The 24820-nt window shown below is 46.7% G+C and overlaps 1 protein-coding gene across 19 annotated transcripts in view; it reads right to left on the bottom strand.

The window, feature by feature from the left end:
* Positions 1-24820, bottom strand: part of LOC103676002 — a 184400-nt gene that overhangs the window by 19209 nt on the left and 140371 nt on the right. For 5 of the 19 annotated variants that reach the window (XM_040621423.1, XM_040621418.1, XM_040621422.1 and 2 more), the window contains one exon: positions 14913-15655. The exons of 7 other annotated variants lie outside the window; for them this stretch is intronic. In XM_040621423.1, the coding sequence (XP_040477357.1) occupies positions 15347-15655 (309 nt within the window). In that variant the 3' untranslated portion in view covers positions 14913-15346. Of the gene's footprint in view, positions 1-14906; positions 15656-16164; positions 16657-24820 lie in introns of those variants that run through there. 7 more of the 19 variants (XR_005832210.1, XM_040621425.1, XM_040621431.1 and 4 more) reach the window with 4 other exon arrangements.

The raw sequence follows: 24820 nt of genomic DNA, 5'->3' as shown, positions 1-24820 counted from the left end.
CCTACCTCTGTTTCTTACTAGCTGTGAGATCTTAGGCAAGTCACTGCTCTGAGCACAGATCTCCTCACCATGATAATTGAGATATGATTAGTTATCTCACAGTGTTGTTGGGGATTAAAAGATTTTTCTCATACGTATGTGAACATGAGAAGCACATTTCCTAGAGTATTGTAGAACACCCAGGGTGTTACCACTTCCTTTCTAGATCTCTGCTTTCCAAAGATTTTTTTTAAGTAACTAGAAAGGATACCAAATGGGGACACCTGGGTGGCTCAGTCAGTTAAGTGTCTACCTTCGGCTCAGGTCACGATCCCGGGGTCCTGGGATCGAACCCCACGTCAAGTTCGTTGCTGGGCGGGGAGCCTACTTCTCCCTCTCCCTCTGCCTGCTGTGCCCCCTGCTTGTGCTCTCTCTCTCTCTGTGTCAAATGGATAAATAAGATCTTTTAAAAACAAAATACAATACAATACAATACAATACAATACAATACAATACAATAAAAATGATACCAGATGGAAAAAGCACTTAGTGAATTATAAAGTATGCAAACGAAGCAACGTTTCTTCATTATACTAAACATGTGCTAAATCCTAAAAACTGGCTGTTGGTGGGCATTCCCACCGCTGACCTTGTCGAACACCCCCTTTCCCTCCTCCGGCTCCAGTGTCCGAGTGACTGTTGCTCACCACTACAGACGCACACCCATGCCACCACCTCCCCCTCTCCCCACATACACACTCACCAAGCTAAAATAGAACTGCTGACAAAGCAGAAGAGGTGAATCAGAAAGACACAGAGAGCCAGGGCCGTCCCAGAGGAAAATAGACATCAGCATTCGGAAAAGGTGGCAAGGTCATAGATGAAGTGCATACAGGCCGTATGTAACATATTTCCCAAAAGGGAATGGCCTCTTCCTGGCTCCATGCTAGAAGATCTAAAGAAAATGCTTGTTCCTCCTTTGCTTTATGGAGACACTTGCATTCTGGATTCCCTGTCAGTTCTCCACACAGTACCTTTTCTTGACCACTAGCTCTGATGGCCCCCCCAAAAGACAACGAGAGGATTAGACTCTATGACCATAAGGAGCCGTCCTGAGCCAAGCCTCCAGGATTCTGATTCCCTGGCAGCTTCCTAAAAGGAAGGATGTGAGGGCAGAAATGTGGGATCGAACTGGCTCTAATAATCAGGAGCAAAGCTGACAGGCTGAGACCACATCACAGAGACCTGCATCAACCCCTCAGTTACGTCCGTCGTCCAGTTTGGACCAGCATGGCCCTTCGACTCTAAAAAATTAACCCTGGAAGAGAAACCTATGCCTTGGAAAATAAAAAGAGAAATTGTGGTTGAGCTTAACATTCTGAAATATATCCCCAAACTACACTCTCGTGTCACTGTCTTTTGTGACTTAGAGAAAAAGAGAAGCTTCTCACTCTGCTGAGTGACTCTGCAGGGGGCAGAATTGGAAGGAAGGCATCCCATCTCATAGAGCCTTGGGCTAATCACCAAACCTCTCTGAGCCTCAGTTCCCTCCTCTGTAAAATGGGGATGGAATTCCTCCCCATGGATTCTTTTATCCCACGACGGGAACGACACCACAAAGAAACAGGGTTGGTGATGCATTTTCTGTCTGTGCCAACTCCTTGCTACAGAGCAGAGGAAAAAAGATTCTCTTGCCTTGCACAGGCCAGACGGTTGTTGAACAGTTAACCTTGGAAATGCGGGTGCTTCCCAGCATGCTCACGCTGGAGCCAGCACCAAGAACTTTGATGTCCAGTGCTCAGGGAAGAGAAGACTGGAACAGAATGGAATAAAGAAAGCACATCTTGATGAACTAAAAAGGACGAATAATCCAGAGCACTCACCAGGAAGGCAGAGGGAGCCTTGCCAACAGCACACATCATCTGCCTTGCTTAAATAAGACACTTAAGGAGCACTGAGATGAGAGTCCAGAGGCCGAGCCCTGATTCTATCTCTTCCACTTGGAGCATCAGGCTCCTCATCTGTCAGGAAAAGGAGCCGGAACCCATGGTTTCTTAAAGGGCCCATCTATTTCCGATGTGCTGAGTTGCCAGAGAAATCAGCTTAGTACTCATTCTCCTCATCCAGGGCTTTGAGCCCGATTTCAGAAACAAAGAATTATGAAATCAGAGACTCCGAGGAGCTACCTTTGGCTTGGAGACTTTTGGCCGTCAAGCTGAGTTTCTAAATTACATTCAGTTGGCCATGTGCCAAATTCCTGCTTGGCTCGATCTGCCTAGAGGTAGGCAAGGGTAGCTTTGCTTGGAGCCCATGGATTAAGGACTAGAAGAGGCTACACTTGTGTTTCCTCTGCCCGTGGGAAGACTCCACAGAGGGCAAAATTCTGAGCTGAGTCTTAAGAGATGAGTGGGAGAGGCACTGGTGGGTGAACATTCTAGAAGTCAACAGCTCCACAACTCTAGTGCTGTACACATTAGGCTGTGTCACATGGACATTCGTCTCATGTTCATACAGAGGATGAGTAGGACGGCTATCCACCCATCACTTACATTTTTGAGCTGACTGGGTCTCTGCCATTTTCAACATTTGGCTTCAAAAATCCCCTCCGGGCAGCCAGACGGGGCAAAGAGCATGGAGAGAGCCCTTGTCACTGCCCCCTGATCCATGTCAAAATGGAGCTGGAAAATGTAGTCAAGATATGTGCCCAAGGACCGTACAACAAAACATGGATTCTAGGGAATTGCCTGCTAGTCCTGCCACAGTCTGGTCCATTCCTCAGGCCCTGATCCTTCTGGATAGATCAGAAAGAAAAGTAGCCAGAGGCCCAGGCAAAACAGAAGAGAGGAGAAGGAAGTTTCTGGGACCTGGGAGCAGGATTCTGGGGGCAGACAGGCAGGTTGACCCAAGCCCATTTCATTTTGGTAAGCCTCCATATCTCTCCCGCTGATTATGGGAAAGAGAGGGAATGCGACAAGGCTGTGCCACAGACCAGCCATGGGGCCTCCCAGGGCGAAGCTTGGAAACCCCCTGGCTTTCCCTGGCATCGCCCTTAGCCCTTGATCCCTCCTCCTGCCCTGGTTCCAGACCCTTTTTCTGGGCAGGCTCCAGAGGCCAGGCTGTCGCATGGCCTGACACGTGGGCTCAGTGCCCAGCCTGTGGGCCACTTTGGGCTCAAGTTACTGCTGCGAGCTGATTCGGGAGCCCTGCCGGCCCTATGGCTCTGATGGGGTTTCGCCGTCCCGCCTGCCCTCCTTGGCTGGGTGCCTGGCAGAGCAGCACGGCGTGGCCCCAGGCTATCTGCTTTCACCAAGTAGAGGCCCTCCTCTCTGAATGGAAGAGAATCTGGAGGTGAGGAAGTGAGGACTGGGCTCCCCAGTCTATCGAGCCTGAGAACCCATCCGACGCCAAAGCCATCTGCTTTCCGCCAACTTTCCCAAGGAAGAGAGACAAGATAAAGGGCAGACAGAATTAACACCGAACAACTTGTTAACGATTTTATTGCAGGTTAAATAAAATGTCTCAAATAAAACTACAGGAGACCTTCTTTACCCTTACTGGGCTGTAAATATGTATTAACTCAATTACTCTCAGCAATTAAGGCCTAGTTTGGGAACAGTGACCTGAGACAAAAAAGACATTATCATCCTGGGAAATGAATCCAGAATAAAAGGAATTTCTTCCACCTTAGCTAATGAGCAGCTGTATAGGGATGGAAATGAAGGCCTTTGCCTGGGGATTGCTTTTGACAGTTCATAGGGGAGGGGAGAAAAGGTTGCCTCTCTGTAAAGCTCTTGGAAGCACATTAGGGACATTGTTACAATGCAAATGAGGAAGACCGTTGTGTTTGGGTGGTTTATGGGTTTAGTAAAAGGAGTAACATTTCAATTAGTGGGGAAGGAATGAGAACCGGCCTCAAAGAGGCTTAATTGGCAACTTGGCTTTCCCAGGGGACTTTGAAGTAGATGGAAGGTTTGCAGAGGTGGGTGGAGGACAGCGCAAGGAGAAGCCCTGGGCTGTGGGGGTCAGAGGGCAGATGGGGTGCTCACGAGGTAAAACCCACCACTACCCAAAGCCCAGCCCCAACCGAGTGTGGCTTTAGCCTTCAAGGCTTCTAACGACGACGACAACAGGACCTTTCCCTCTCTCGAGCAGGCTGTCTCCAAGAAACCACCTCGCTGTTAAGGACTGCAGCCCTAACCTCACCAGTGTGGAATTTCTTTCTCCTTCTCAAGAGTCCCTTTTGCTAGGTCTCTAGGATCAGCCCAGAAAACTGGGGAATTCAACTCCTAATTGCTGTGAGTTATGGGTGGGGGGATGCAATATTGCATACAAATGTGCAGTGTGTGTGTGTGTGTGTGTGTGTGTGTGTGTGTGTGTGTGTGTTCAAGGATAAAGGGTCTGAACATTCATATACAACCTCCCCGTAAGGCAAGGGATTAAACAGGTGATTTTTCAAAGTAGACCCTCTCAGATTTTGCAAGTTGCCAAAGGCCTCCCAGCTGCACTCTCAGGATGCTGTCTCTCTTTGCACTTACAGGGGCATGACGACTTCCGCAGGGTAGATGACATTCAGGAATTCTCCAATCTTCATACTTCCTGACCAATTTGAGGTTTCATTTCTCAATCTAGTCATTCAGAGGACCCGGTAAATTTTTTTAACATGGAAAAACCCTCCAAAGGAAATAGTAAGATAACATGCCAAGATAATTGTTTGTAATGAAGTCTGGTCGAAAATTCAACTAACCCTGTGTTTTAGTTGAAAGATAGCAATCTGACCAGGGGTTTGGAGAGCCATCCAAACCAAGCCTCCTAAGTGGTGTGCTGGTCTTTCTGAGCTTGGGGGAAAGAAAAAACAGAATGAAGAACTTCCAAGGGACCCCACGATTCCCATGGTTCTCTTGATGTTGACTTTGGAGAGGGCAAGTCTGACTCCCTGCCATGTGTGCATCTGTGGATGTGGACTGGGTTTTGCACGAGTCTTACCAATGTGCCCTGAACTGGAAGGCTCAGTAACCTTCCATTTGAAGCAATCAGTCCCAACACACAGGACCCTGGGCCAGGCTTTCTCCCTCTGTCCTCCCCTCTCCCGTGGGTGGCTTCTCCTGGAACACTGGCTCATATCTCTGGAGCCTGTGGTTTGGGAATTGCTATTAGCCAACTACAACAGAGCCTGGAGAGTTTACTTCGGGTCTAAAATGGGAACCGGACCCACCCTCTGAGTAATGCTCATCCCCTCGGTAGGTTCCGGCTAACAGTCTGCTACTTTACAATGGGGACAGAAGGAAAATGGCGCGTGTGTGCACCTGCCACATTCCTGCATGGTGGGCAAGCTGGGCCCCCTAGCAGCCTCTGTGGCACATGCCATCCCCGTGCCACTGTGGGAGCACTCAGCACAACTCCTGAGTCCTGTCGTTGAGAGGACAGGAAGCCGGTTATTCATGTTATGAGGCTCTTCAGGCCCTAGAAGGTATTATTGACCACACATTTGAGGACAGGCAGAATCCATTTTAAATGCTATCATACATCCTAATACACAATCATAATAGTACCCTGACCAATAGATGCATGACACCCATGCCCGACTGAGGCCCAGATCAGTGAAGAGACTTACCCAGCTACCATCAGGGAGTGACAGGCACAGCGGAGCACCCAGCCTAGGTGGTGCGACCAAGGCTGGTCCTCCCTTGCAATGATGCTGAGTTTCAGCTTCCACTTCCCAGGGGATTTCTGCCTCAGCCCATGTGGAAATGAGTTTGTAAAACCTTGCAAAGGAAGAGAGCAAAAGGAAGCCCGTCAACATTTGCCCCAAATCTTGCTAGAATGGATCATCAGGACATCATTACGTGCTCTCACATTGCTGATGGAGTATTTTGCCTGCTCCCTCCTTCTTCCAACTCCTTTATTATCATCAAAGCTGCTTCAGAGGTGCTTTGGTTCATGTCCAGGAGGAAATTCAAATCCTAGACCATTAATTTCAAAATGCACTTTTCAGGGTCCAAAATATCCCCCTCCCCGATGTCATGCAACCTAGAAGAGCAAAATGGTAGAGTCTATAACCTTGTTTTTATGATGAGAAAATTGGTCTACTTGAAGTGAAATAATTTGCCCAAAGCCATACTCCTCAAACGTGGGTCATGCAGACCTAGAATCTGGGTCCTCCAGCAGCGGGCAGCTTCCCAGCCTCCAGCTGGAAACAACCCGGCTTGGCACATGCCTCGTTATTGACTCGTCCCCTTTGGGGGACAGTTGCCCTTTGGGAAATCAGCATTCCTTTGAAACATGAGAGTTCAGATAGATGACCTCAGGTAAGAAGATTCTGAGTCCACACCCCATCCCGAGTCCAGGGCACCGTCAGGGCCTCTCAGAGCCGGGGCGAGAGCAGGCACCGGCCACTGTTCTAGAATGGATGAGCGGAACTTTCAGCCTCCTGTTTTCAAGGAACAAGATGTGAGAAAACACATCAGCCAATCTGGGGTTATGGAGAGGAGATGAAATCTCTTCATCAAGTTTTCTGCTTGGGAGTTTCTTCTAGAACAGACTAGAGAAGGGAATCGCTAAAGGTGGAAAAGATGAGCTAATACGCTTGTTCATGCCGCAGACTAGCGTCTCGCCAGTAAAGTAGATAACGGAAACTATCTCCGAGAAGAGACAAGCAGCATATAAACCCCCAAAAGAATTAGGAAGAATTATTTCCTTACGAATGTCTCCAAAAACAAAAATACAAGAGACACAAAATGTGTGTTGCTGACATCTGACGTAGGAGGCATGCGTAGCAGGAAATCTCCCTCAAAATCTCCCGATATTAAAAAGATTTAAAAGAGAGAAATCAGTTCTTCTTGCACAATTCTACCTTTGCGCCTGCCAAGCTCAAATAGACTTCTCTGTAGAGAACTAGAGGAAAAGCTTCGATTTGATTGGAAACATGCACGCGTGCGTGCACACGTCTGCACCGTGTAAAATCCTGTATCTGAGTTCAAGCTCTCACCCATCTCTCCTTTGGAAAATGTCAGTGGCCTCAAAACTGGCTTCCCCGTCCTCAGTCTTGAGCCACCTCCACGCCGCTGTCTACAGTGCAGACCCGACCAATCCTCCCCCTTTGACTGGAGACAGCCCAGGGCTCTCCATCGCCCACGAGACAGAGTCCACCACATAGACACGGAGTCCTCGCCTCCCTCTGCAATCTCAGTGCTCTCGTTTCCTGCCCCACAGTGTTCGCTCCAACAGCACGGGGTTCTTCATATTTTCCTGCCCACAAAACACGGTTTCTCTCCTCCACGACTTTGCTCACACTGGACCCTCCGCCAGGAACCCAACCTGTAACACCTCCTACCCTAACACACCCCACCTTCTTCTGCACCCAGCATTTAGAATGTCTATGTCTACTACTGTTCTTTTTTTTTTTTTTTAACTTTCTATTGAGGAATAATCTACATCAAAAACTGCCCAAATCTCAAGTGTGTTGAATGTTTACCGACATTAAACAGCACCCAGAAAACAAAGAGCCGTTCTGTTTTGAAGGTCAGAGGCTGCGTTTTGCTCATCTCTGGAAACTCAGCACCAAGAGCAAGCCTGGCATGAAGCATGGACCCCACAAGCGGCTGCTGAATGAATCGATGACTGGTTATCTCCCTGTCTCTTTCTCTCTGCTTGACTCATTCACCTTTCCTACCCATTTCCACTCTACCTGAGCTGCCCAAAGGATAATTCAGGATTTCCTGCCCACGCTTTCAGAGCCTGAGTTCTGAGTCTGAGTGAAGACGTGCTATGGTTGGGAGCAGCAGGACAGGGAGAGGCCGCCCACTGCATGGCAGCCCTGGGTTTGCGACTTGCTGAGATCCAGGGCCCAGCCACCAGCGATGACAAAAGTCTTTTCTCTCCTTGGACTCCAGGATCGCAGCTGCCAAAGCAAGTCAAAGTACTCACGTTGGTGAAGAACAAAAGAAGTCACTGGAGAGTCACGCATTTCTGCCTCTTGGCATTAGATTGGAGAAGAGGGAGCAAGTGGTTTTCATTTCCTCCACCCTCAGCTTCCGGTGCTAGATATCAGTGTCACCTTAACTCAACAACGGGCACCATACCTGAGGAGGGAAAAGTCTATTCTCCCTACGCCCATGTAAGCAACGGTAGGATGTGTCACATGCAGTGGGTGCTCCCGAAATATTAATGTCCCCGTCTCCGCACTTGTTGGTAAAGTCCACAGCAGGAAATCATAAAACTACGATTTATTTGGCACTTACTATGTGCCAGGCACTAAGCTAAGTAACCACTCACATATATTATTGGGCTTCCTCTTCAAAGCTACTCTCCTAAGTAGATGATATTATCCTCCTTTGACAGATGAGAAAACTGAGCAGATGTAGCTGGAATTTGAGCCCGTATCTTGGATTCCAAAACCAGTGATGAGAAGCACTATCCCACAGCACCAGGGCTCCACTCTGCCTGCCCTGCGTCCCTGCTACTGATGAGATCAAGGGCGCTTGGTGAGAGCCCTGACCTAGAGGACTCTCTAAATGAAACCATGAACCTGGGAACTCAGACCCACCAGATCCGCCTCTAGTTGGGTCTCATGAGGGGGTGAAAGCAGGTCCACTCGATGGTTGGCTCTATAGTCCTAGTCTCCCTGCTGGGAACTGGTTTGCTGTTACCCGGGGCTGCAGCCTGAATTCTTATGGCAGATTTTTCCTGAGTAGTCAGAGCTCCTCCTTTGTGTCCATTTGAGATCTTATTTTGAAAGAAATGTTTGGGGGAGGTTCACAGTACTCCATGCCCTGCCTCCAATGGCAGCCAAGGGAGACAGGTCCTTCCAAAATGGCGGAGAACCGCTCCCTAAAGGAGCATTCTGGAGATCAGCTGGGATTTCCTCAGCAAAAAGCACAACCTCAGAGAAAGTATCCTTCTACCTGGACTAAATGAGTGCTCCTTGCAGAGGGGCATGTCGTCCTGGGTCTAAGGCAACACCCCTAGACAGCCCCCGGAAGGGACATTCTTCCAATCCTCTTCAGACCGATGACCAAGCCAGGGAGCCCGGCGAACACACAGCAGCATCCGGGCCCAGGCCGTAGCCTGAGGACAGACACAAAGCCACCCTGTTCCTCAGCCAGACCTCTAACAAGCCACTCCTGCTCCCCACTGCTCAGACGTCCCCTGTTTACATTCTCCTCACCAGCCAGACCTAATCCCTGGGCTCCGGATCTGCACTTAATCCTGTTCCTGTCTATCCTCTCAATCAATACGTGTTAATAATAGTCATCACCGTGGGTAAGAACCACGTTTGAGGACTGCTGAGTCCTTCGGGTCTGGTGCCAACAGGAGAAAATATGGAAAAGGAAATCCAAACATTTACAAACATTCCAGAATGTTTAGTTCAGGCTGCCCCACGTAAATAAGAGACAGTCCAGGAGATACTAATTTTCCTGAGACTCACTTACTTTGTCCAAATAACGTTTGGCCTAAAAAAAAAACCCCAAACACACACAAAAAACCCCCAAGTCACCAGTCTCTGCTTCTCTCTTGCTTCTCAGGGCCGTAAGATCTTTTTCATGTAGTTTTCTTCAACACTATTGTATTTCTTCTGTGCTTTGAAACCGAGCCCCTCTCTTTGATGGATATTAGCAAAACGTGCTTTCGTGTCTCCCTAATGAACTTTCACTTGGAAAATACCCCAAACTAGGAAGATGCTAGAAGTGTAACGATATTTTGTTTAAAGCAAAGAGAGACCCTCTCTTCTGGTCCCCTCCTCTTTGGTCCGCCCCAGAGGAATAATCAGCCAAGAATCACAGATGGGATCATTTACAGTTTTACTTTTAAGCTCCCCCGCCCTTCCAGACTGTGTTTATTCAGTCAAAGTCTTCAGACCCACAGGGTGGGCCTCCCGACAGCCCCATCTTGCCCGCTCTCAGATACCCTGATTGGGATTTAATCCATGCTGATCTGTCACAAAGCGACGGATGGAGAGGCTTCTTTGTGATGCTGGTGGTAAACTTGAAGGGACAGACGAGTGGAGTCCTGGAGTCAGTATTCTTCAGGGGACCCATCCGGCCTGGCCAGGAGTAGCCCAGGACAGCAGGCCTGCAGTAATTCCTGGCTAAACAAAGGGAAGGTCCACCCAAACTGGAAGGCAGCTTGGCGCCACAGAGAAAACCCCCTTTAGTTGGGAGTGTTATTTATTTATTTATTTTAACAATTAAAAATATCCTGTGGGGAAAGGTTTTCTAAAATCTAATCCCATTAATCTTTAACGTAAAACTAAGAACAGAGGAAATAAGCGAGCAACGAAACTTAAAGCCATTCGATGTGCCGAGGTTGGCTGTTTCCTTGGGGAGAGATTAGTGATAATAATTAGTACTTTTGCGAACCAAATTGGGTGAAGCTGGACAGTTGGCCACAGATCCAAGACAACTGTCGAGAGCACCAACTTCTCAGGGTGACCTAATCGGAAAAGGAGAGGCCTCAGGAAGCCTGTGTTCTCCTTGCTTCATTATTTCCTAGTTATGGAGGCTTGGCCTTTAGAATTCTGCTTTTCTGCTTCTTCATCTGTAAAATGGGTTCATCCAGCTTCTGGCCTTCACGGGTTTGTCCTAGGCATCAAGCAAGGCCATGAAGCTGACAGGACTATGGGGTCCCTAACCTGTGACTGCTTATCATCACCCACCCTTGGTGTGTGGACTTTAGAAGTAGAGATGATCTCCTTCATCAAGGTCACCCTAGGTCATCATCCCTAACTTCCCAGTTCGGGGGTTCCAGGTTTCTCACCCCTGTGCTTTTGCTCATGTTATTGGCTCAGCTTGGAATGCCTCCATTTCCCTCTTCTGTATTTCCAAAATCAGCACTTATCTCGGGGAGGCTCCATTCAAACATTAACCCCTCCATATGCCTTCTCTGAGTTTCCAGCCGGAAAAAATGACCACGCCCCCTCCGAGCTCCTGCAGCACGGGTCTCTTTCAGCCGCCCTGTCTTCATTCCGTCACTTCTGCCCATATCTGACCTTTTCTACTGTTATGCTCAAATGTGGGGGCTGTGGCCATTGTGTTTTAGTGCAGAGTCAAGCATGGTGCCTCGCGCCCAATGGGCACTCACTGTTTGTTTCAGAAGTGAGAACTGCTGTTGTCACATTCTTTCCCCGAATTGTATTGAAAAGCAGCTACAGGTAGTCCTCGATCTGCAAGGAACTGTGTTCTCCCTTCGCAGTCACCACGGCTCCGTGCGGAGGGAAGACACAGTTCTAACGTCACGGCTCTGTGTCTCAGTTAATTCGCACTGTGCAAAGCGAGCATTGCCCATACACCTAAACAAGAAATGTATAACATAAATGTAATCTGTCTAATCATGTGGAAAAACAATCCCAGCAAGTCTGTGCACTGAGGGCAGCCGGCCACATATATTCAATGCAGAACTCATACAGCATCTCATAAATCAGAATCCTGGCAGAAAACAGCCTTGCGCGTCCAGTCTCGGGGGTGGGGGGGGTGCGTTAGCAATTGAGTGACCATGTTCTTCCCATTTCAGAAACATTACCGTGGCTTATGGAAGGCTGTTTATGGAAGTCATTTCTGAGGACAAGAGGCAATCTGAAATATGTAGCTTAGATGTTGAAACATGGTCATTTCTGGAATATTTTAGTAGCTTCGGGGACAATGAGACAGAATATTTATAATCTGTATGGTTTCAGGAATGCCTTCAAACCCCCTAAAATTGAGTCAACATCAGCCCCCCTGGTGTCCTGCTTCTCCCGACAGTGAGCTCTGTGGCTGGCGGAGAGACCCACAAAACAATACATTTTAAACCACTTAAGTACCATGAGACTGCACAGCAAATCTTTTTCAAAAGCTAAACACGCTGAGTTTATGTACTCTGCAAAAGAAAGGGACGAGAGACAGTTGGAAATGATGGAAGACGATAATAAACATGAGTTGAAGCAACTTGAAAGGGAGCCAGGCTGTCTGCTGCCGGAGCATGACCAGAGGGCCGAGCCCGAGCCCCACAGCGAGGACCTCAGGGTTGTGCTTCCGAGCTCCCGAGGCTTCGGGGGAGCGGCTTCGCTGGCCTCGCTTCCCGGCACCCTGGCCAGAGATCAGGGTGAGGGCTGCATTGAAAGTGCACCAAAGACAAGATGGAGTGGAATACATGGGGGCTTTGGGACCACCAAGCCAGCTGTGGCCTTCAGTGTGCTAGTTAACTTCTTTGAGACCATTCATGGGGACAAGGGAGAAGAGTTACGGAAGAGAGTCAGTGAGGGTCCCAGATGCTGGCAGCCTTGACCAGAGGGCATCCCCCTCCTCATTTCCATTTCTTTGCCTATAAAATGGGAATTATGAGTCTTTGCCATTTGCCGGGTTGCTATGCAGATCGAATTAGGATGTGTACGGACACACGTGTACAAATCCAAACAAGAATAAGGGATTCTTACGACCACTTGTAAGTCCTTCCGAGAAGAGGAGGACACCATGCGAGGACAGAGGCGGAGGGAGAGATTGGAGTAATGTGGGTCAAGCCAATGAGGGCTGGCCACCGCCAGCAGCGAGGAAGAGGCCAGGAAGGATTCTCCCCCAAGTCAGAGGGAGCGTGGCCCTGCGGACACCCGGATTTCAAACTCCTAGCCTCTAGAACTGTGGGAGAATACATTTCTGTTGTCTAAGCACCCGGTCTGTGGTGCTTTGTATGGCGGCCCTGCACCTCTGGCCTGTTCGGTTGACCCTTGCTCAGACGTTTACCCTGTTAGACTTCTCCACACTCCAGAATGGAGCTCTACCTATAACCAGGTTCATGCTTCCATGTTTTATTTCTGAAGAGCTTTGCCATTATTTTAGAGCCTCTCCTGAGCTCTCGTTGGGGAACTGCTTATGACACATCTTCAGAGTTGGTCCTTCTGGAACCACCCTACGCAAGAGGTCTGTCTGGTCCTCCCGGGAAGTAAATATTCCTGGCCCAGCAGAGGAGGAAGAAGCATTCTGCAGGAGGGGTGGGCGGTGGTGGACGAAGAACCCCATGATACACATTTGAAGAGCCTACAGTGGGTTTGTCACTGTCCTTCTCCTTTAGCACGACAGGAAGTGGGTCCATGGAGCTTTCTTCCAGTTCCGTTCATCAACAGAAACTACATCTACCTTGTCTGGCACCTAACCAAGAGGTCTACACCCTGAGTCCATGGAATGAGCCCTGGACTCGGTGTCAAGGACCTTGTCTGTGATCCACTCACTGGCTCCCCCAGACTCAACTATAAAATGGGAGGGGGGGACCACCTCCCTGCGGGGTGGTCCTGGGCCACAGTGACAAGAACACGATGTGCGTGTAAAATCGCGAAGTGCCATGCAAATGGGGAGTGGTGAAATCATTATCACCCTCGTCCTCCACCAGTTGTCAGCACCTGTGTGGTGTGGATCCTCCAAGAGCACCCGGAAAACTCGATCAAAGTGTCCAGCTGGTAAAAGAAGAGTCAGCTGTACAGCCTGATCCTCTGGTGTTGGCTGCCCAGGGGGAGAGCAGTCGAGATGAGCTCTCCTGGTGGGCAGTAAAATGAGTCTACGTAGGGAGGAAGCAGGATGTATAAAGCCCAGGAGCCTGATCTGTTTCTGAGATCAAACGGAGCAGCATTGTGCCGGGGCGTGGGGCTGATGTCAGCGTCTAGAATGCTGGTCGGAATCGCCCTGGTTACGCAGCCGGACCGGAATAAGGCAAGTCTGTATCTGAACTCATTAATTTTTACAACCAACTGAACTGTTCTGCCTTTTTTTGGGGGGGTGGGGGCGGTGTTGGGGGAGGTGGTGCCGGGGGCAGGGGGGAGAACAAGGGAAGGAAGGGAAAAGGGAGGGGCTAGTATGTATGGCACAGGGGGCTTCCCACCAGCAGACACTATCTCATTATTCCCCAGCAAAGCCTAGCTTCAAACCTCCAGCCCCCTGGACGGTTAGGCCCAGGCGCTGCAGCAAGGGGAGAACCGAGAACCGGGCCAATGAAACGTAAGGATAATTAGAGTGGCACAAGCCGCTCCGAGGAGTTCAAGTTATGTCAATGTTTCCATTATATGCCTCACTTTTTGGGGTTTATAACAGAGCTATAAAAACTCACGCCAGCTGAGAATTTGGCAGGCCAGGTCGCAGCAAAGGAGGGACTGTTTTTTAATTCAATTCAGCTGCTTGTAACTTGGGGTGGGGAGCACGACGTACATTTGGACAAGTCGAAGGGACTGGTTTCGAGTCCTGAGCGCTATTGCTGTCTGATCCCCCTCCTCCCCCTTCTCCCCCTGTCTCCTTTGTGCTATCACCAAAGAAACAGCATTGTATAAACACATCCCACCAGCTTTCTGAGCAGGGAATCCACAGACATTCTCCCAAGTGCCAGATAACTGGGCTTTTCTCCACCCCTCGGAAGGATATGGCTCAACCCCCTTCCAGCAAAGGTGCAAACCATTCCACACAAACCTCTGCACAAAAGATTGTCAAGCCTCTGCAAGTGAGCTGTGTGGGACAAATCCCAGTACTGGAGGCCCTTCACATCGTCATCACAGGGTTTGACTCGGCTGATATTATTCCCAACTCAGGTGGGTTTGTTGGCCTCTCAAGCAGAGTGGAGAGAGTTTCCTCCATATTTCATCCCACAGTCCGTGATTCCATCGAAATTCCCAAATCCCACTGGGTCTTTAACAATCCAGTGCACGGGCCACCCCCACCATGAAGCCCTCTGTGATTCTCCCGCTAGAAGTCCTCCCTTGCACCTTTGGTCTCCTATCTGCTCTTTTCCTAGAAGATGTATATCACCTGATTGCTGTGTTATAATTCACCAATCTGTGCAAACTTTATTTCCGTACGGTGAGCCCTTTCCGACAGAGCCCTGAGCTTATTAGCCTCGACCTACTCCAGTGTGCCAAACTTTGAGTAGGTGCCAAACCAGACGAACTCCGCTCAGGAAGTGTGGGCAGAATTAATCACTTAAATAATGAATAATGACAATCAGAAGCCAGGTGGCTGACAGCAGAGGTACAAGGAAAGCTCGGAACAGATAGGGACTTACCAATTCCTTCTTCCTTAATAGAAGGGAAAACAGAAGAATCTATAGATTAGTAGGAAGGTTTAATTAGAAGGGCGAAGCTATAGGTCATTGGAGAATACCAAGGACTTACAAGCAGGGAACCTGAGCTGCAGTCTAAGCTCTGCCACTGTAGGTCACCTTCATTTACCCGAGCCTCGGGGTCTCCATCTATCACGTGGGGTCAACATGACCTACGCCACCAACAGCACAGGACTGTAGTAGGTTGTATCAGTTAAGAGTGTATCCGCAAGTAACAACAAGTGAATTACAGTGGTTTCAATAAACAAGAGTATATTTTTCTCACGTAAGAACAAGTCAAGGTAGGCAGTTCAAGGTATGAATTTCAGCCATGCCTTAGGAGATCCAGGTTCTTTCTGTATTTCTGCCTTAACATCCTTGCCACTTTGGTTCTCTTCTCATGCTTGTCATCTCTCGGTCCCAAGACGACCACTGTAGCTTCTGCAACACGTAGACATTCAGGAAAAATGGGCAAGGGGCAGAAGCCCTTCTCCTTGTGAGTCTTGCTCAGCCAATTCATCCTCGCATCTCTTTGGACACCGTGGGGCACCTTCCCATCTTCAGATTGATCAGTGGCCAAGGGAGCTGAGATTGCCATGACCGATGTAGACCCATCATTATACATCTTCCGGCACTGAGGTAGAGACAAAGCAAAGAATCTTTCTGTGCTACCAGATCAATTCAGCAGGCAGGAAAGATGGCAGTTGGGTGAGCAAACAATGGGTCTGCCTCATGGTAAAACATGCTAAAGCTGCGCCCCTCAAAGTGTGATCCGTTGGCAGCATTAGCAGCGTCTGGGAACTCGTTAGAAATGCAGAGTGTCTGGGGGCACCTGGGTGGCTCGGTCGGTCGAGCGTCCAGCCCTTGGTTTGGGCTCAGGTCATGGTATCAGGGTCGTGGGATCAAGCCGTGTTAGGCTCTGCGCTCAGCACAGAGTCTGCTTGGGATTCTCTCCCTCTCCCTCTGCCCCTTGCCCCAGCCCCACCCCCTGCTCACACACACACACACACACACACACACACACACACACACCTGCTTTCTCTGAATGAAAGAAAGAAAGAAAGAAAGAAAGAAAGAAAGAAAGAAAGAAAAGAAAGAAAGGGTGAGGAGGAGTGGAGAGGAGGGAAAGGGAAGGGAGGGGAGGGGATGAAGGGAAGGGAAGGGAAGGGAAGGGAAAGAGAAGGGAAGTCTGGCTCCACCCCAGGCGTACTGAATCAGAAATTCTGGAGTGGGGGCAGACGATCTGTGTTTTAACAAACCTTCCAGAGGATTCTGATGCTCACTCAGGTCTAAGAACCACTGGGATAAAGTTGAGAAAAAACTTAGCAACCAAGCTGGAGACTCAGTGATATTAATGAAATGCATTCTTCATCAAAGCCCTCCTCTGGGAAGACAGGAGGAGAAGAGGGAAAGGGAGGGAGGGAAGGAGAAGAAGCTAGCCTTTACGGAGTACTTCCTCAAGGTGGGCAATGTCCTTGGCGCCTTCACCTGTCTCTTCTCACTTAATCTCAACAAACCCCATTTTCACAGATGAAAGGTTAAGTGACTGGTCCAAAGTTATTCATTTGATGAATGACACAGCTCACATTCAAATTTTGGTCTGATTCCAAGCCAGTAGACTTCCAACTGCTACACCTAAGAGGAAAGAGTCTTGGTAAACTTAGAAGGACTCAATTTATAAAAATGTGATTCAAAAGTAAAATTCATTGTTCCTTTACTGGGCATTCAGAGACCTCTGCAGTTTTGCCCTGATCTATCTTCCAGCCTTACCTTCACTGCAGCTCCCCCCTCCCCCACTCCCGTGCCCTTATCCTGGCTCCGAGCCAGCCCCAGCACCTCCCCCTTTCTTGGGCTTGCCATGCACCTTCAACGCCTCAACTCAACTCCTGCTCTCTGTAATGCCCTCCCTTCCCTCTTCTGCCTGTTGAACTTCATTCTTTGTAAATGATTAAACAACTAAAACTGACCCTTTATGTGTTCATGGTATAGTGCATGAAACCAACTTGGCATTCAATAATTGTGCCATAAATGAATGCACGAATGCCTACTTTGAATTCTTTTCCTACCAAGAGGCACCTCCAAGTTTTTCTCTCTAACCCAACAGCATTTTGCTTGCATTTCTGATTTCTCACTCTGTCCTGTGATAAGATGATATGTATGCCTCTGTCTCCCAAGCAATGTGTGAACTCCCAAAGCCAAGGTGTGGTCTCACTCATCTCTTTATCCTCCATAGCACTCAGTGCAGGGTCTTACACTTAGTCAGTTCTCAAAAACCACACATACAGAATGGAACCACATAACATGAAATGTATGTCTGTACATTTCAAAGAACTTCAAACAACTGTATTTTTCAATTAGCTGATGAATCCTACCATTTTTAATGCACAAAAGCCTATTTCATACTAATGCTGTTGATGGAGGAGCAAACCTTTCCTTTGGATCATACTAGTAGATTTTACCTTGCCCAGTGCTTAGCTAATCCAATTCTGAGAATACAGCGTCACTGCTGGATGTTGAAATGGAGCCATTTTGGGAAGCTGAGTGGAAAACCTCCCAGTAGGAGTTATTTACGCACCTGCTGGATTGCCTATAATAAATGATACTGGCCAACTCATGGTGCGATCCCCCAGCACTCTGTACCCTGGCTATTCCCTCCCTGCCTGCAGTTACTGGATGACTTCCAAGAATGTTTGGGAATTAAATATATTTTGCAGCCTCCAGAAAGTATCAAGGGACAACTTTAAAAGTGATACTGAGCTGTAGATAATTACATTTATTTTTTTAAAGTCTTTAAAAGAACACCTTTTTACAACGAATTTTGAGTGTTGGGGAAAGTAGATAGTGAGGGTTAGAAGGAGAGATCAGAGAGAAAGTATGAAGGTGGTTGCTAAAATCTGGCACTTTCTAGGCAGAAAATAGCACAGGTTCAAAGAAAGCTTATAAAAATAAATATCAAAAAAGGTAGAATCATAAATTCAATTACTCTGTCACTGTTGTTTGTCTCCTTAGGCATTCTTTAGCATTTTCTGGACTTTCATTCCAAATAACTAACCAACAAGGACTTTTTGAATACCTTCCATACCATGGGCCCAGCCTATGAGATGCAAAAAGAGAGAGAACACCAAAAGAATGACTGCCATTTCTTACATTTTTTTTTAGCTTTTAAAAACTTAAAAATGCTTTCAAATACTTGATCTCATTCAATCCAATCTCACTGTACAGATGAGTAAACTGAAGAGCATGTGAGCAGGACCATATGGTGTGTAGGTAAACTGAGTCAAGGCCCATGCACACATCTTCGGACTCTAGGTCCTGTGCTCTTCCACTTCTACCCCCTGCCACAGAGACAAGGGCTGTTTTAAACAAATTTATAGCATACAATATATACACCCACAATACGACGAACTTTAAAAGATGTCTTTTACAGAATCCTGGGTAAAAAGGTATGAGAGTTAAATGTTCAACTTCTTCTACACAAGGTCCCCACTGAAATGACCCGGAGAAGAATAAAGAAGAAAAGCCTTTTGGGAAAGGAAGGACAAGTACAGGACGATATGGCTTCCACATGGTAGAAAGTGTGGTTCCATCCCATCCAACATGGTGCAGATGGGACCAGGTCAAGGAAGACACTGAGGGGCATCTCCCAATTCCACCTCCCAAGAAGCAGCAGTGCTTACAGGAAGTAAATGGCAGGGAGCCTATGAGATCCCCACCAAACATTACTGGCACCCTTACAATTGTGAATTTGTAAGGGTCAGAGGCAGCAATGACAAGCGTGCTGGCTCAGAGGAGGTAAAATTTACAAGAGCATGAAAGACACTTAAAAAGCCATAGCTAATTAAAATTTTCATTAAAACCAATAAAGAAGGGGCACCTGGGTGGCTCAGTCGGTTAAGAGTCTGCCTTCAGCTCAGGTCATGATTCCAGGGTCCTGAGATGGAGCACCTTATTCAACTCCCTGTTCAGTGGGGGACCTGCTTCTCCCTCTTCTTGTGCTCTCACTATCTCTGTTGCTATCTCTGTCTCTCTCAAATAAATAAATAAAATCTTTTTAAAAATTTAAAAAAAATTTTTAAAGTAATGAAGAATAGAATGGGCACTGCAAAAAAGTCAAAATCAGTGGCACAGTAAAGAAATTTGAAAAACTGCCATGGAATGAGGAGGAAGAAGACAAGGTGATTTAAATGATGAGAGAAAAATTATCATAAAGAACATATAACACAAAAATCATAGATCAGAGACGCTCCTAGGGAAAAAGAGAGAGAGAACAGAATTAAACAAACAAAATAAATAAAAATATATAAGAAGAAAACTTTCCTGAGCTCATATACCCATAAGGATCCATCAGTCTCCTGTGACAGAAATGCAACACCAAACTTAAAACAGTCTGGGCAATATAATTTCTATTCCAAGCAGCCATGTGCCCGCATGAAAATCAAGAATTATGTTAGTAAGAAGGAAAATATGGATTTGGAGGACCACTACCAACCTCTGCCATAACTGAATAAAACATGCATATTTGCAGATCAAAAGATCTCACTGAGTACCCAGCAAAATTACCTCAAAGACTTCAACTACAAGATACATTCAAGTTCAAGAACAAGAGAAGAATTTCACAATTATCCAGGCAGGAAAAAAACGAAACAAAAAAACAAAACAAAAAAACAGGCTAGCCCTCAGTCCTATAACAAACATCCGATGACAACAGTGACACACCTATAGTTTTGAATGTAAAAGTTGCAAGTCATGAATTCTAAATTCATCCAAGTTGTCATTCATGTCTAAAGAAAAGGTAGGAAAATTTTCAGCTACGTGGAGACTCCTAAAAAGTACATCTCTCACATCCTTTTTGAAAAAAATACTTAAGTCATACTCCCGCCAATTGAGAAATGAATCAAAATAAGAATGGAGAAGTTTTGATGAAATGGACCCCCAAAGATGATGACTAAAAGCAATTACATATACCAATCTAAGTAATTTTAAAAGTATCATTGTAAACGAGTTTTTAAATATAAACAATAATTATTTAAAAAGAAAATAATGTTAAAAAATAACACCAGGTATACAGTCATCAAAATTCAATGAATATACATTTCTTTTATTGTTTGTAAATTTCACATCAAAGGGGGGAAAATCTGCAAGCAATTATTAAACTCTGGTTAATGATATTTGTGCTGATGTATTTAGGGGAAAGTACTCCAACATCTTCAATTTACTTCAAAATACATTTTTTTAAAAAGTTGGGTTGAATGGATAGATACATGATAAAGCAAGCAAAACAGAATGGTAATAGTGGAAATGAGATGCTGGGTATATGAGTGTTCACTGTAGATTTCTCCCAACCTTTCTGTAGTTTGAAAATTTTTATAAAACAATATGTTGGAAGAAAAAAGTAATACCTGGGTCTAAAATGCCAGATTAAATAAATAAAAATAGGGAACTGAGTGAAATAGTGTAGAAAGGGGAAATAACAGTGTGTTTGTTTCTTAACCTTACATAGGAGACAGTTGATAGGTAGAATTTTTTAAAATCAGTGATTGGAAATGTGCAGGTTCCTATATATATGTTTTAAATTATCAAGGTAATTCATATAGAATTTAAAAATAGGACCTGTACATTCCCTATCACTACTGGGAAAAAGGGAAAAGAAAAAACAAATGACATTGCAAAAAATAAATAAATAAATAATAAATAAGCAAAGAGCACAAAGTACTTTAAAAAACAGAAAGCATAAGCAACTTGACTTAAGTAAAAACTAACAGAGTAACCATGACAATAAATATAGATGGCTTAAACTCCTATATTTGAAAAACTAAATCTACCAATATGCTATCCCAAGACAGCACCTAGAACAAAGAAAGGAAAGTATCAGAATAAGGAAAGGTAAGCTAGCAAATATATCATACATGTAAACACCTAATCTATAGAGAAATCAGAATCACAATGTTTTCCATCCAAGTAGGACTTAAATGAAAAGCTTACATGAAATTTAGATAAATCCTGACAAGGTGAGCAACTCATAAAGAAAACATAACTGTCATGAACCTTTAAATGCCACATAATATACAATAAAAATAAATAAAACAAGAATTCTTAGGCATTCAGAGGAAAATTGATAGAAATGTAATAGTAACAGGAACCTTTAAGACCATGTCTTTGACATGACGGCTCAGAAAGGCAATATACATACAGTAATATAACAGTAAGTGAGGAAGCACCCCAGGTATGTTTCAATCAGTGTACAGTTGATTGGGACAATAACTTTGCTCATTCTAGAAGCTATATTTTTCTTAATGAAAGCATACCACACGCAAGCTTCTTTGGTATCACATATGTGCATTTGACACTTGGCCTATGTTGTCTACAAACCCCATCTGCATATGTGCTGCCAACAAGGATTCTCTACATGGGAGATCTAGCAAGACTCAGGAGCTATAAAGTCTAGAGAGGTTTCCGCCGTTGATTTAGAGGAAGAAGAAATGGTATGGGCTATAAGAACTGGAAAAGATTTCTCTGAGATATTTCAAAGCCACGGGTCCTGTGAAAGATCAGATGATAGAACAAGGAGTTTCAGGGTCTTCCAAGCCAGTTTTGGTTCCCTAGGCCTAGATCCTGCTTCCACGAACAGAAATGATAGAGACAGGAAGAGGAGTGAGGTGAAGGGAAAGTTGATAGATGGACATGAGGACATTTCGAATTTGCAATAATGACAAGATAGCCCAGTGGAGATGCTTTGGAGGCTACTGGAAATGTAGAACAGGATCTGGGTTGGAAATGTGGATGGGAGAGTGACCATTACCAAAGTCAGTTAAAACCACACGATTCAAGTTACTGGCAGAGGATTTAGGAGCAGCAAAGCCCACGAAAGCCAGATGACAGAGACATGGAAAGCCAGACAGAGAATTCTGCGCATGACATCGTAGACTATGTAAAACTGACAAAGGTTTTGGATCAGGAAATTGGTCCTAATTAGGAAATTTCCATTTTGTAGCCCAGTTTTGCCCCCCTACATATCTATCAACAGCTGGTGCTTCTTCTGCCCTAAGGCGTAACACAGAACGCATCTGGGGCCTCTTCCGCGTGTCAGTAGAGGGAAAAGTAGAAACAGCATTTAGCCTTCATGCATTAACAGGACTAGAAGGAGAGACACAACTCACTCTGAGAAAACCACATTAATCATCAACCCAGGAAACTGGAACACTCTACAAAACCATTGCTATAAATTCAATATTTACATAAAAATCTGGACGTTCAAGTTCTTGTTACCACGGGGCAGGAAAACATGTAAAGCTGCCAGAAAGAGAAGCCCCCTTGCTACCTAGACTCCCCGAATTTGTATTTGAGTGCAACATTCTCTTTTCACAGAGAAGAGAACGAAGTTGCCAAAAGACAATTGGCATCTTGATCAGTAGCACGTCCTCACAATGTACAGTTCCCACTTGACCATTCCCCTGTTGGGGTTGAAGAAACTGGAGCCCCAAGGGCACAATGACCTCTCTGATCTCACACAGCCAGTAAGCATCCAAACTCACCATCAAACCCACCCTGCCCTGCCACTCAACCACACACACCAACCCAGCACGTCAGGCGGGCAGAGAGGGGAAAAAAAATGGCCGCGTTGTGTCTGAAGAAGCAAACCCATGCAAATCTTATCTGTTCCTTGGAAAGATGAAATCCCCAGGTGATGGAGGAACTGCATACGCTCAGCTGGGTTTTGGACGAAGTTGCTGGGACCCTTTCTACAATTTCTACAGAAGAAATAGCATCTGCCAGCTTCCCGCCCGGGGACCTTATTACCAGCATGGTTTGGCTGGAGCCCAGCCAGACTTCCTGGGTTAGAATCTCAGGCTGGGGCCCTGGAACCCGAGTTCCTCAAAAGCCTCCCCAGCGAAATGTCACTTGGACTCAAGCAGGGGAGCCCCTGGGGCTTACACTCTTGAGCAATGAACAAGTGAAGAGTGAATCCAGATCTCGTCCCCAAGCCTGGGGGCAGACCGGACAGGAATCATCCCCCTGCTTTCAGGCCCCAGGCCATCCTGTGCCCTTGTGGCCCCAGCTCAGCCCAGGATGAGTCCTCCTGAAGGACATCCCTCCGGCATTTTAATTTCTAAAACCTGTCGTAAAAGCAGCTCTTCTCTCCTAATGAGGTAATTGGTGCTATAATGCCATTAGGAAAGTGCCCCTGGCGTGCGGCTCAATTAAGAAAGGTGTATTAGATGATTTACATCTCTTTATTTGGCTGAAACACTAGTTCTAGACTTGCTAAGTAATACAATGTTAATGAGCCAGAGTACAGGGCTCTTTTAATTCTACACTGTAGCTCTGATTGACGCCTTGCTCTTCCTCACCCCACCGTCCAATTTGTCTTCTCCTAATGCTGGAAACAGAGAGGGAGAAAAAAAACCCTACTCAAGGGTCAGGAGGCCAAAGGGAAAACCTACATAAAGACTGCTTCTCAGCCAGCGTGGCAGACCAACCTTCCAGAGGGACAGGAAGCTCTGTGTTAACTGTTGACCTTGCAGGTTTATTCTGGGCTTCAGCTAAACCCAGAGGCCTGAAGAGCGCCAATATGGAGGCCCTGGCTGCAGTGTTCCCGGCCCGTGAGATCTGTGGCTCTCCGGAGGAACTCCCGGGAAGGTCTACAGTGTCGCCCATGGGCCAGCAGTAACAGCTCCGGAGAGCTCACTGGAAATGCAGAAACCCATGCCCTACCCCACACTGATTAAATCAGAATCTGGATTTAACAAGACCCTCAAGTGCTCCTGACACACTTTGAAATTTGAGAAACACCGGTCCGGATCCTTCCAGAATAAATCAGAACTTCCCAGGCCTCCCTCAGAGAGATTTACCCACCAGAAGCCAGCCCATGCCTACCCCCGTGACAGCACTTCTCTTTTCTGAAATGTGACACTGTCCTCATAGGAGAAAAACTTTTTTTTTTTTTAAGAAAAAAATCCCCAAGTAACAGAAAAGCCCAAGAAGGAGTTTCTGGACTTAAGAAGTTCGAAAGCCCATATTTCATTTTACTCACATAACCACCAGTCTCTCCGGCATCACACCCAAGGGCTGGCGCTCCGTGTCTGCCAAGCCACAATTACATGAGAAGCCAGAAGAAAAACACTCTTGCTGACACAGGAGAGCCAGGAGACCAACCTTCTAAGCTCACGGAATCACAGCATGTGGGAGCTGGAAGGGGCCTCGCGCGTCCCTTCCCACCCCTTCCCCCTACAAAACAAGACACCGAGGCGCACAGGAGCCAAGTGGTTCCTCCGAGCAACCTCTGCCCAGGAGTGGCCGAGCCGGCTGGGACTGGGCCCACGGCCCTTTTCTCCAGCCCTGTTTCCGTCACACTGGGAGTCCTCGGGAAACGGGTGCGAGGACCAGCTCCGGGCCTGCGTGCAAAAGCCACTGCACAAATGAGCGCAACGTGAACCTGTTCTTCTAAAGCAAACGGAACACTGCACAGTTGTGACCGCTGCTGGGCAGCGGTGATCCCCGGGAACTGCCGGGCCGCTGGTCTCCAGCCCACGGATCAGCCAGGATACTGTGCAGACAGGGAGAGTCAACCCAAGCTCTTCTCAAAAACGTGCAATCCGTATCAGATCAGAAAATGGAGCCAACTCTTTCTTTTCACGATCTTTTCTTTCTCTTTTTTCTTTTTTCACTCATTTTCCCCTGGCAACCGCCAATCTGTTCTTTGTTTTCTATGAGTTCAGTTTTTTAAGATTCCACATATAAGTGAGATCATACGGTATTTATCTTTCTCTGTCTGACTTCTCTCACTTTACTCTCTTTCCCT

This window comes from Ursus maritimus, unplaced genomic scaffold (assembly GCF_017311325.1).
Source record: "Ursus maritimus isolate PB19 unplaced genomic scaffold, ASM1731132v1 scaffold_4, whole genome shotgun sequence".
Classification (NCBI taxonomy): Eukaryota; Metazoa; Chordata; class Mammalia; order Carnivora; family Ursidae; genus Ursus; species Ursus maritimus.
Note: the sequence above shows the minus strand (reverse complement) of the source record. Positions and strands in the feature narration are given on the sequence as shown.